Source organism: Pleurodeles waltl, chromosome 10, assembly GCF_031143425.1.
Source record: "Pleurodeles waltl isolate 20211129_DDA chromosome 10, aPleWal1.hap1.20221129, whole genome shotgun sequence".
Lineage (NCBI taxonomy): Eukaryota > Metazoa > Chordata > Amphibia > Caudata > Salamandridae > Pleurodeles > Pleurodeles waltl.
Window position 1 is genome coordinate 640,258,819 of NC_090449.1, and position 13,252 is coordinate 640,272,070.

Genomic DNA, 13,252 nt, shown 5'->3' on the forward strand with positions numbered 1-13,252 from the left:
GTATGTACCTATTTAAGGTTGAGATGATACATATACAAATAGTTGAAGGTAACTTCCAAACTGCTACAGGCTCCCGGGGAGGCGGGTGGGCACATGCGAATCTACAGCGACTGATGCCACGAACAGATGTACACTGGGTAAGTGACATTTTCAGTTCGATGGCATCTGTCGCTGTAGATACGCATGTTTTGCATAGACTAGTAAGCAGTTATCTCCCCAAAAGCGGTGGCTCAGCCTGTAGGAGTGGAAGTAGTTTGAAATAATGTTCTTAATACGGCTTGACCTACTGTGGCTTGTTGTGCGGATAACACATCTACACAGTAGTGCTTGGTGAATGTGTGAGGCGTAGACCATGTGGCTGCCTTACATATTTCTTGCATTGGGATGTTTCCTAGAAAGGCCATGGTAGCACCCTTCTTTCTGGTTGAGTGTGCCCTTGGTGTAATGGGCAGCTGTCGTTTAGCTTTAAGGTAGCAGATTTGGATGCATTTAACTATCCATCTGGCTATACCTTGTTTTGATATTGGGTTTCCTGCATGAGGTTTTTGAAATGCAATAAATAGTTGTTTAGTCTTTCTGATGTTCTTTGTTCTGTCAATGTAATACATTAATGCTCTTTTGACATCTAATGTATGTAGTGCCCTTTCAGCTACGGTATCTGGCTGTGGAAAGAACACTGGAAGTTCCACTGTTTGATTTAGATGGAACGGTGAAATAACCTTTGGCAAAAATTTAGGTTTAGTCCTTAGGACGACCTTATTCTTGTGTAGTTGTATAAAAGGTTCTTGTATTGTAAACGCCTGAATCTCGCTTACTCTTCTTAGGGAAGTAATGGCGATGAGAAATGCAACCTTCCAGGTTAGGAACTGTATTTCGCAGGAGTGCATGGGTTCAAAAGGTGGACCCATAAGTCTAGTTAGGACAACATTTAGGTTCCATGAAGGAACAGGCAGCGTTCTTGGTGGTATAATTCTCCTAAGGCCCTCCATGAATGCTTTAATGACTGGTATCTTATATAGGGAAGTTGAATAGGTAGTCTGCAGGTATGCAGATATTGCTGCAAGGTGTATTTTAATGGAAGAGAAAGCCAGGTTAGATTTTTGTAAGTGAAGCAAGTAGCCCACTACATGTTCTGGAGTTGTGTGTAAAGGTTGTATTTGATTAATATGGCAGTAGCAAACAAACCTCTTCCATTTACTTGCATAGCAGTGCCTGGTGGATGGCCTTCTGGCTTGCTTTATGACTTCCATACATTCTTGGGTAAGTTGTAAGTGCCCGAATTCTAGGATCTCAGGAGCCAGATTGCTAGATTCAGCGATGCTGGATCTGGGTGTCTGATCTTTTGGTTGTGTTGTGTCAACAGATCTGGCCTGTTGGGCAATTTGATGTAGGTTACTACTGATAGGTCTAGCAGCGTTGTGTACCAGGGTTGCCTTGCCCAAGTTGGTGCTATTAATATGAGTTTGAGTTTGTTTTGACTGAGTTTGTTTACCAGGTAAGGAAGGAGAGGGAGAGGAGGAAAAGCGTAAGCAAATATCCCTGACCAGTTCATCCATAGGGCATTGCCTTGGGACTGTTTGTGTGGGTATCTGGATGCGAAGTTTTGGCATTTTGCGTTCTCCTTTGTCGCAAACAAGTCTATTTGAGGTGTTCCCCAGAGTTTGAAATAGGTGTTCAGAATTTGGGGGTGAATTTCCCATTCGTGGACCTGTTGGTGATCTCGAGAGAGGTTGTCTGCGAGTTGATTTTGGATCCCTGGTATAAATTGTGCTATTAGGCGAATTTGGTTGTGAATTGCCCAACGCCAAATTTTTTGTGCTAGCAGGCTTAACTGCGTGGAGTGTGTCCCCCCCTTGCTTGTTTAGATAATACATTGTTGTCATGTTGTCTGTCTTGACGAGAATGTATTTGTGAACTATTATTGGTTGGAAAGCTTTTAGTGCTTGAAAAACTGCTAGAAGTTCTAGGTGATTTATATGCAGTTTTGTTTGATGTACGTTCCATTGTCCTTGTATGCTGTGTTGATCGAGGTGTGCTCCCCACCCTGTCATGGAAGCATCTGTTATTACGTATTGTGGCACTGGGTCTTGGAAAGGCCGCCCTTTGTTTAAATTTATGTTGTTCCACCACAGAAGCGAGAGGTAAGTTTGGCGGTCTATTAACACCAGATCTAGAAGATGATCCTGTGCTTGAGACCACTGTGATGCTAGGCACTTTTGTAAGGGCCTCATGTGCAGTCTTGCGTTTGGGACAATGGCTATGCATGAAGACATCATGCCTAGGAGTTGTAATATCATCTTTGCTTGTATCTTTTGTGTTGGATACATGCGTTGTATGATGGTGTTGAAATTTTGAATTCTTTGTGGACTTGGAGTGGCTACTCCTTTTGTTGTGTCTATTATGGCTCCTAGGTATTGTTGTACCTTGCACGGCAGAATGTTGGATTTCGTGAAGTTGACGGTGAACCCTAGTTTGAAGAGGGTTTGTATGATCTGATTTGTGTGATTTGAGCACTCTATTAACAAATGGGCCTTGATTAGCCAGTCGTCTAGATATGGGAACACATGTATTTGCTGCCTTCTGATGTGTGCAGCGACTACCTCTAGACATTTGGTAAAGACTCTTGGTGCGGTTGTTAATCCGAAAGGCAGTACCTTGAATTGGTAATGTATTCCTTTGAATACAAACCTTAGGTATTTCCTGTGCGATGGGTGTATTGGTATATGGAAATACGCGTCCTTGAGGTCTAAAGTTGACATGTAGTCGTGTAGTTTTAGCAATGGTAATACTTCTTGTAGTGTGACCATGTGAAAGTGGTCTGATTTGATGAATGTGTTCACTATTCTGAGGTCTAGGATTGGTCTCAGCGTTTTGTCCTTCTTTGGTATCAGAAAGTACAGTGAGTAAACTCCTGTGTTTATTTGTGTGTTTGGCACTAATTTGATTGCATTCTTTTGCAATAGTGCCTGCACTTCTATCTCCAGGAGATTGGAATGATGTTTTGTCAAATTTTGTGCTTTTGGTGGTATGTTTGGAGGGAATTGTAGAAATTCTATGCAATAACCATGTTGGATAATTGCTAGAACCCAAGTGTCTGTAGTGATTTCCTCCCATGCTTTGTAATAATGACTTATTCTTCCCCCCACTGGTGTTGTGTGGAGGGGGTGAGTGACATGTGAGTCACTGCTAAGTAGTAGGGGTTTTGGGGCTTTGAAATTTTCCTCTATTCCTAGGGAATTGCCCTCCTCTATATTGTCCCCGAAAACCTCCTCTGTACTGTCCCTGGTAACTGGACGGTGTTGCCTGTGAGGTGCTGGCTTGTGTGCTCTGACCCCGAAACCCCCCTCTAAAGGGTGTTTTACGGAATGTGCTGTAATTCCCTCTGCTCTGCGGGGAGTAGAGTGCGCCCATGGCTTTAGCAGTGTCCGTGTCTTTTTTGAGTTTCTCAATCGCTGTGTCCACTTTTGGACCGAACAGTTCTTTTTCGTTAAAAGGCATATTGAGAACTGCTTGCTGAATCTCTGGTTTAAATCCAGACGTTCGGAGCCATGCATGCCTTCTGATAGTTACAGATGTATTAATTGTCCGTGCCGCTGTATCTGCAGCATCCATGGAGGAGCGGATTTGGTTGTTGGAAATGGTCTGTCCCTCCTCAACCACTTGTTTTGCCCTATTTTGTAGGTCCTTGGGCAGATGGTCAATAAGATGTTGCATCTCATCCCAATGGGCTCTGTCATAGCGCGCAAGTAGTGCCTGGGAGTTAGCGATGCGCCACTGGTTTGCAGCTTGTGCTGCGACTCTTTTACCAGCTGCATCGAACTTGCGGCTTTCTTTATCTGGGGGTGGTGCATCTCCAGATGTGTGGGAGTTGGCCCTTTTCCTAGCTGCTCCTACAACGACAGAGTCTGGTGGCAGCTGTGTAGTGATGAAAGCCGGGTCTGTAGGAGGCGCCTTATACTTCTTTTCCACTCTTGGTGTGATTGCCCTACTTTTGACCGGCTCCTTAAAGATTTCTTTTGCGTGCCGGAGCATACCAGGGAGCATAGGCAGGCTTTGGTAGGAGCTGTGGGTGGAGGAGAGTGTGTTGAATAAAAAGTCATCCTCGACCTGTTCTGAGTGGAGGCTTACATTGTGAAATTGTGCTGCTCTAGCCACCACTTGAGAATACGCAGTGCTGTCCTCTGGTGGAGATGGCTTCGTAGGGTATGCCTCCGGACTGTTATCTGACACTGGGGCGTCGTATAAGTCCCATGCGTCTTGATCTTGGTCACCCTGGCTCATGGTGGTGTGAGCTGGGGAATGTGATTGAGTTTGTGCTGGTGAGACGTTAATCACAGGTGGAGGAGAGGGTGGTGGGGTAACTTTTTTCACCACTTTTGTTTGTGGTGTTTGTTCAGTTTGGAACTCCAATCTTCGCTTTCTTCTAATAGGGGGAAGGGTGCTTATTTTTCCTGTCCCCTGCTGTATGAAAATACGCTTTTGCGTATGGTCTACATCCGTTGAGTGTAGTTCTTCCTCAAACCTATGCTTTTGCATTTGGGAGGTTAGCGAGTGCTCTTCTGTATAAGAGCCTGAAACTGGGTCGGTTGCAGTTTGTTTTGGCACCGAAACCCTGTCTGCCTCTTTTTTCGGCTCCGAGGTGACTTTTTTCTTTTTCGGGGCCGAAACCTCTCGGCGTCGATCTTCTTCGGTGCCGCTGTCTCAGCGTCGAGCCGTGTCTACACCGGTATCTCGGTGTCGATGCTTGTCTCCAGCACTTTCTCGGTCCCGAGAAGGCTGCGTGCCGGTGCCTCGACCGGAGTCGGACGATCTCGGCACTGTTTGGGCCTTTTTCGGTGCCGACGGTCGGTCACCGAATTTATGGGTCGAGCCATGGCCTGGTGGCAGTGGCGTCCCCTGGGCCTTGTAAATCTTCTTCTGAGTGGTTTTCGACGTCCTACTCACGGTTTGTGTATCGTCGAATCCTTCGGAGTCCGATTCTTGGATCGAAAAGGTTCCCTCCTCTTCTTGTTCCTCGAACTCCCGGTGGGCTGTCGGCGCGGACGCCATCTGAAGTCTTCTGGCTCGACGGTCTCGGAGAGTTTTTCGGGACCGGAACGCACGACAGGCCTCGCAGGTGTCTTCACTGTGCTCAGGTGACAGGCACAGGTTGCAGACCAAGTGTTGGTCTGTATAGGGGTATTTATTGTGGCATTTGGGACAGAAACGGAACGGGGTCCGTTCCATCGGCGTTCTTCTGCACGCGGTCGGGCCGACCAGGCCCCGACGGGGGATCGAAAAAATTACCCCGAAGGGCACCGGAGCTCTTCGATCTTAGACGCGGTGTTGAATCTAACTACGCCGACCCCGAACGCAACAATACCGACGAAAATCTTCCGAAATAAGCTATCTTTCCATTCCGAAACTCGGAGCGACAGGAACACGTCCGAACCCGATGGCGGAAAAAAAACAATCGAAGATGGAGTCGACGCCCATGCGCAATGGAGACAAAAGGAGGAGTCACTCGGTCCCGTGACTCGAAAGACTTCTTCAAGAAAAACAACTTGTAACACTCCGGCCCAACACCAGATGGCGAGCTATGCAAAACATGCGTATCTACAGCGACAGATGCCATCGAACATATACTTTTTGTAGAAATATCAAGTTCAAACATTTTGCATTGTTATTGGTAAGTTCTCAAATATCTACTCACCAACAAATTTTTGGCATTTGCAGCTCTCGTCTAACCATTCCGGAGTCACAATATGCTTTGCTATGGAAATCGCAGTGAGAAACTTAACAGTTCGTGTAACTTTGCTGGCAACCAAGTGAGTGCATTTGTGGGCTGAGTCTGCAACCTCTCCTCCAAGAAAATACAGCTTCTGAAATACAAAACATTTTCAGTTGAATTCAAAAGTGAAAGCTCAAATAGTATTACAAAGCTACTGCTGCCGAAGTCCCCATCAAATGCAGTATCTAAAAAAACAGACTGCTGAACAAGTCTTTGTAAAGTTAATAGGCCCGCCGCAGGCAAGTTGAGGTGATTTTTATTTTTATAAGGCATAACAACCAGCATACTAAAAAAGAAAAAAGTACACATATCGTTTCCTAAACGTAGCAGCCATACCCTTCCAATAAAAGTTATACATTCTAAAAAAATTAACCATCGCATAGAATTTAAATAGAACATTATGCATGCTTTCCACCTGGCAGGTGTAGTTAAAACAGATTCAGAAACCCTTTTGAGTGTTAATACAGATCACAGGTATATATAGGACTGACAGAAAAAAAAGTGCTGTTGTCCTTAAACTATTGCAACCTTAAAAATAGTTTAAACGCCCAAGGGTTATTTTTTTAAAATGAATAAAGGATACAAAGAAAACAACACTGGGAAAATAATTTACTGGCTCAGAACCCTGGCATTAAAGTGCACATTTTTAAGGCAGATGAGCACATCTTTTTACGCGGATGTGATCAGTAAAAATGCTGCCACTCAGTGCAAGTCAGTCAATGGCTAATATGGGCTGCACCACAGTCACATCAATGATTTTTTGCTGCGCCGAAATAAAATGTGAATGAGAGCTGAACATACAGCTTGACCCTGACTGAAAGCCCCTCTAGGTATGTGTATCTGTTAAGTTAAATCAATTCATAGAGTGCACAATCAACAATGGTTTCTTAACGCAAAACCTCAAAGATGTGTTAGCTGTTAAAACTTTGAAAGGCTCAACCAAAGTATGTATATACATACTATTATGCATGTATTTTTAAGTCTGGTCTAGGTACAGCTTATACTGTCTCACCATTAAGATATAATAAAAAGAGTTGAACATGCACCTCTTGAAAGAGCGCTACATCATAAAGCATTAACAGTCTACAAACTAGCCAATTTTATCTCCCGTTGAATTTATGTTCAGCCATGTACGTAGCCATACTGCTTTTTGGCTAGGTTTGCGCTTTAGAAATACCACATGGATAATTTAAAATAAATAAATAAAATACACATGCATATACAGATGTGCTTGGGGTCAGCCCTTTTCACCCACAGGTCTGTTAACATTTTGCTTCCACCCACAACTGCATATAGATATGCTTTCCTGTTTTCAGTTTCTATTTCTTGTGAACTCCACTAGGGTTTTTTCAATGTGTCACATTTTATATAAAAACCGAAAAGGGTAAAAAATTTGATTATTAATGTTTAACTCTCTTTTTGTACCACAGGGAATCATGGGGATGGTGTTTTTCCAGTGCTTATAAAGAAATGTGTTTTTATTTCCTTCCTTCTCATTCAATTTTTGCAGATATTTTCCCTTCTTTCTGGCTAGTATCTCCCATCTTTGTTCCTTAAATGTTTTCTTTAACTGAACTCATTTCAGCGGCCTATCTGAATTCTTAGTAGCCAACTGCTTTGGTGCCGAGGACAGGTCTAGGCTGTTCTCCACACATGTCCTCGAATGCGAAGGACAGCCCTAGGCCATCATCGCATCAAAATGGGTGGCATTAGAAATATTGTAGGATCCACACAAGGAATACCACCCTGGACTCCCCCGGATGTCTAGTTATCTGAAATACTGGAGTTTGGCAGGTTTCCCTGAATGGCTGTCTATCCCCCGCTAAACAAACACTGCTACCCCCACTGCCAAATCAGATCATTTTTGTGACAGGAAATGTTGATGTCTCTATATTGTATTTTGGGGCCTTTCCTGCTGCAGGTACTAGGCCTACCCACAGAAATTAACTATCATTTTTATCAGAAGCCTTAGAGGAATGCTGGGAGGAAGGAAGTATGTGGGTCCCCCTAGATTCCAGAACTTTCAATCACAGACCATCAAAATCAAATGAGGAAAATGTGATTATAGTCAAAGTTTGAAGTTTGCAAGCTGTTATGGGTAAACAACCTGGTGAGAGCCACACAAGTCACTCCATCCTAGATTCCCTCAAGGGTCTAGTTTTAAAAAAAAACAGTACAGGTTTGCTAGTTTTCCTTAGGTGTAGGCTGAGCTATGCCTTAAAACCAAAGATACCCACGTTGCAAAAAACAGGTCTGTTTTCAGTGGAAAAATGTGATGTATCCAGGTTGCATTTTGGGCCGTTTCTCGCCGCAGGCACAGGGCCTAGACGCACTAGTGAGGTACCATTTTTATGTTTCACCTGTACACCGCTTGTGCTGTGCTTGTGAAATCTATAGTGTTTAATAAAAAATAGAAAAATCTTAAAAGTGGGCTAAAGCCCGCCCATTACTTACCTCTACTTACCATTGGCTAATCCCATGTGACTATTCACCATTAGCTGGTTCCCCAAATGTGTCTTGTTTCCTTGCTTCCTACTAGTCAGCAGCTACTCCAGGCATCCGACTTCCTCCAGCTCTTTGGATCCTTCGTCCATGCGTTGAAGATTGGACCAAGTACTGCTTCCTGTGGCCTTTCACTAGTCTGCAGGTTCACTTTTTTTTTTTAATTTACTTTTGAATATGCACTGACAGTACATGTGTCTGCAGGTGACCGCTTGCACCTGCCCCCTCGTTCCTTCCACCATCTTCCTCTCATCCCTGCTTACGCTTTCCATGCCCTGATGCTTCCTCTTTCTGCTACGAGCAGAACAGTGACCAGCTAATCTGTGGCGATTATACTTTGGTAATGTCATCGCATTTCAACATGAATGACAACAGTCTCACAATGAATCTAGTCCCTGAATACAGTACAACTGTTTATCTTTCTCGTACAGGGGGATTAAAAATTATTGTTTTCGAAAACCTAGTAAAGATTTTCTGTGGTAATCTTTCAACATAACTGCTTCTCATCAAAAGGTCTCCTGTACATATAAGGTTTCTTAAATTGAACAGAGCTGTGTTGTTTTTAAGGTTATTTATCTTGGTGCTACATAGCTCCTCGAGGCTCCTTCACAGCACTTTGTCAAGATGGAAATGCAGTAAAGAGCAAGGATAAAGGTAGAGTCCAGTCGAGTGAGAGGAGGGTCCCAACACTATTTATCACGCACTGTTACACTACTAAAAGCAATATAAATTAAGAACCAGATGCACATGAAGTACAATTAAAATGCAATTCAAAGGGAAATAAAGCAAATAATGGCTTTCAAGGAAACATCATCACATGACACAAGCAGTGATTAAAAAAGCAACTAACAAACTATTTGTTTTTGATTGAGACGCCATCCGTGCCCAAGGTCCACTGCACCCAGACCCTTTCTGCTTGGTGTTTTAAAGTATCCCTCTCCCATCCCACACACATACCACTGTTACTTGAACCATCCCTTCCACTACTTTCCACCTATCAGCGTTTACCCCCTCCCCGCCCAGCAGCTTTCCCCAATCCACTCAAAACCTCCTACTATTCATCCACTTGCTTTCACCTAAAATACACCCAGGCCTGGTGACAGTGCTCAAAGCCATGGGTCCCCAGAGGTTTCAATATAAATTGGAGGTTACCTTGTTGATAGCATTTGACTAAGCTTTTGACAGATGTAAGGCATGTTTCATAACAAGCACTAGCAAAACCAATAGTTTTTGCCTATGCAAATTCTATTGACTTTGTCAGTGTTTTTTTCATATTGCAAAGAAGTTGAGCTGCTGTGCAACATGGCTGTTTTTTTATTTTATTTTAAAACATGTGGCACAACAGTGCAACTGCTGTGCGACACGTAAAAGGAACATGGACAAAGCCAATAGAAGTTGCAAAGGCGAAAACTATTGACTTTGCAAATGTTTGCTATCAAAAAACATGTGGGAGCGTAGAACAGTAGAATATTCTTTACTACCAATTGGATTTCGCTGCATTTTTGTGGTTGAAATGTAAGCCAGTGTGTAAGAAAAAAGAAATTTTAAGCATACCCTCTAAATCATGTGCTCATACTGGCACCCAGAAAAAAAAAAACTAAAAAAAAAAAAAATCAGATGTACTAATAACCACTGCTCCTAAACTGCACATCTTGTGCCCATTTCAAAAATAAATCGGTGTCCTTGACATCCATTTTTCACTCTACACATTTCACCATATGAATTGGTCTATACGCTACACAATGAAAAACACATTGTACGGTGGGGCTCAGTTGTTAGCCCTGGGTACCTCAGGTTCTTGGAATACCTACAACCCCTATATTTCTCCAGAATCATCTGGGTCTAGTGAACGTAATGGTGCACTGCTTATGTAAATCAGCCATTGTGACAAAAAGTTTCAGATGAAAACATTGTCACAAACTGCTGTGTTTTCCCCCACTCGTTTTCAATATTTATTTTAATAGTTTCTGTAGGGAAACCTTGAAGGACCTACACACATCTGATCCCTTGCTGAATACAGAATTCTGTCTACTTTTCAGAAATATTTAGCTTCCCAGGGTCACCTGGTTTGCACAACAAACTGGAGTAGATTGAAAGCACAAAAAAATAGGAAAAATGGGCTACCTCTTTGAAAAATTCCAAAACTGTGGTAAAACAAAAATTCGATTTTTTTTTATTTCAACTCTGTGTGTTCCTGAAAGCTGGGAAGATGGAAACTTTAGCACATCAATCAGTTCATTTATGCCATTTTTATGAAAAAACAGGACACTTTTATAGAGAGCACTTTTTTCCTATTTATCCCCAAAAGCTCATTAGTTATATTTTTGCTATTGTTTCAGTTCCCTCAAGGAAAATCCACAAACCCTGGGTACCTTTAGAATCCCCAGTGTGTTGGAAAAAAGGACACAAATCTGGCTTGGATCACTTATATAGACAAAAAGAAAATTAGTTACTTACCTGTAACTGTAGTTATCCATTATTGGAATCTTTCATAGATTCACATGCTTGAATCATTCCCCGTCGTCGAGGTGGGAGCCCCCGGTACAAATTACACAAGGCCTCTTCAATTTAACAGTCTATCAGAGTCATTTTAGGAAAAGGACCAAACTTGAGCATCCACCAATCAGACAACACCACCCTCTAGAATCCTCCTGAGAGACGCTCCAGCACCTCAGATTTTCCAAGCACAAGTGTGTTAAAGAGAGGATAAGAGAGAAAGAGAGAAAAGTGAGCTTCTCCGGGAAGGGGAGTGGGATTGCATGTGAATCTATGAAAGTTCCCAATACTAGAGAACTACAGTTACAGGTAAGTAACTTATTTCTTACTCCAGTATTAGAACTTTAATAGATTCACATGCTTGAATCAGAATAGCAAGCAGTGAGTAGCACATTTACTGCATGTACAATACCCACATACTGTTATTTAAGAGACAGCATGCACAGTTCTTACAGCTTTTGTTTGTAGTTTAGAGTCTGGAGAACAGAAAGTTATTACGCTATAGAAAATGTGGCATGAAACACTACAAGCGGACGGAGGGAACAACAAATGGCTCACCTTTATTGGAACAGATGTCTACAGACTGCTTGTGAAACCGCTGCACCTTGGAGTGTCTGTGTCCAGGTTGCAGCTCGACAGATGTCCAGTATCGATCCACCTGAAAACAATGCACAGGACGTGGATACGGCGGAATGTGCACGCACCTTAGTATCCAATGGTCGACGAGCTTTCTGATGGCAAAAGACGATTGCATTTTTAATCCTTCGAGAAATAGTCTGTTTAGTTGCAGGGTATCCTTTTCTTGGGGCACTAAAGGCAAAGAACAGCTTGTTTGTTCTTCTAAAGGATTTTGTCCAAATAAAACTTGATGCACCTCTTTAGATCAAGTGAATGAAGGGATCTCTCTGCAGCAGTCCGGGGGTTTGGGAAGAATGACTTCAGTACTACAGGTTCACTAATATGAAAGTCTGAAGGCACCTTGGGGATGAATGTAGGGTTGGTGTGTGAAATAACTGTCGTTTTTGAATTGTAAGGAGGATTCCTGTATTGTAAAAGCCTAGATTTCCCTGACCCTACGTGCCGAAGTAAGGGCGAGGAGGAGTGCCACCTTCCAGGTGAGGTACTTGATGTCCGCCCTATGTATGGGCTCGAAGGGCTTTTTTCATCAGCTGGCCTAGGACTGTGTTAAGTTACAATGCTGGAGGAGGGTCTTTCACCAGAGGAAAGGATCTGAAAAGACCTTTCAAGAATTGTTTTATCAGCCTTTGCGAACACAGAGGTGGTTTCCCAGACATTCTCCTATAATCGAGAAATAGCTGCCAGATAAACTATGATGGACGCATGGGCAAGCCCTGAGCATGCTTGCTGTAACAAGTATGGTAAGACTTTTTCCCGGGGCAGAGGAGAGAGGGTGTATATTCATGGACTCGCACCACAAACAAAATAGTTTCCACTTTAAGACATTTGTGCTATCCGCCCGTGCTTTAGCAAGGATGTCCTTGCAATCCTTTGGTATGTCTAACAGGCCGAATTTGTAGAATTTAGGAGCCATGCCAATAAGCTCTGAGATTTGGGATCCGGGTGTCTTACTTGTCCCTGGTTGATGGTGAGCAATTCTGGAACTGGCTTTATCTTGATGGGCGGACATGAAGATAGTAGCAGTAACTCCATGTACCAAAGTTGACTTAGCCACGCTCGAGCTATTAGAATTATCTGGCAGGGTTCTGACTTGATTTTCCTGATTACTCTTAGGAAGAGGGGAATTGGAGGAAAGGCTTATGCATAAATCCCTGACCATGCAATCAAAAAGACATCCCCCTACCCAACAAGCCTTGTTGGTGATGCCAACTTACGTAATATGGGCATTTGGCATTCTGGGAGGTTGCAAAAAGATCCAGGTTCAGTTTGTCCCACTAGGAGAATATTCTGTCCAGGGTCCTCTGGTCCAATTCCCACTCGTGAGGAGATGTCTTTAACCTGCTTAGCGAATCTGCAATGGCCTGAACCTGAAGGCCTGGAAAATGCTCTGCTGTTATGTGCACTGGGTGTTGAATGCAGCAACTCCAAATGGTTTGCACTTCTCGGGACAGTAGGTGCAAGCGAGTTCCTCCTTGTTTGTTGAGACAGTGCATTGTGGTGGTATTGTTTGTCCTGACAAGCACTGCTGATACGCGAATTCTTGGGAGGAAGGCTTGCAATGCAAAATACACTGCTCTCAGTTTTAGAAGGTTGATATGAAAAGTGTGGGGAGAAGGAGGCCACTTGCCGCCTACTTGAAGGTCCTGCAGGCAAGTGCCCCATCCGTTCATTGACGTATCTGTCGTTGGTTAGCGGAGGAATCTGAGGAAAGAAGTGTAGTCCTCTTGAAATGTTTTTGGTAACTGTCCACCAATCGAGAGAAGCTATAATGAGCGGAGTTATTTGGATTATGTCCTCGAAGGATCCCTGCACTTGTTTCCATTGCTTGTCCAGCTCCTCTTGAAT

At 43.3% G+C, this 13,252-nt stretch overlaps 1 protein-coding gene across 2 annotated transcripts in view; it reads right to left on the minus strand.

The window, feature by feature from the left end:
- The window catches only part of PAXIP1 (PAX interacting protein 1), a 188,256-nt gene that overhangs the window by 42,822 nt on the left and 132,182 nt on the right, over positions 1-13,252 (minus strand). For both annotated transcript variants that reach the window (XM_069211133.1, XM_069211134.1), the window contains exon 16: positions 5,693-5,861. In XM_069211133.1, coding sequence (XP_069067234.1) covers positions 5,693-5,861 — 169 coding nt within the window. The remainder of the gene's footprint in view (positions 1-5,692; positions 5,862-13,252) is intronic.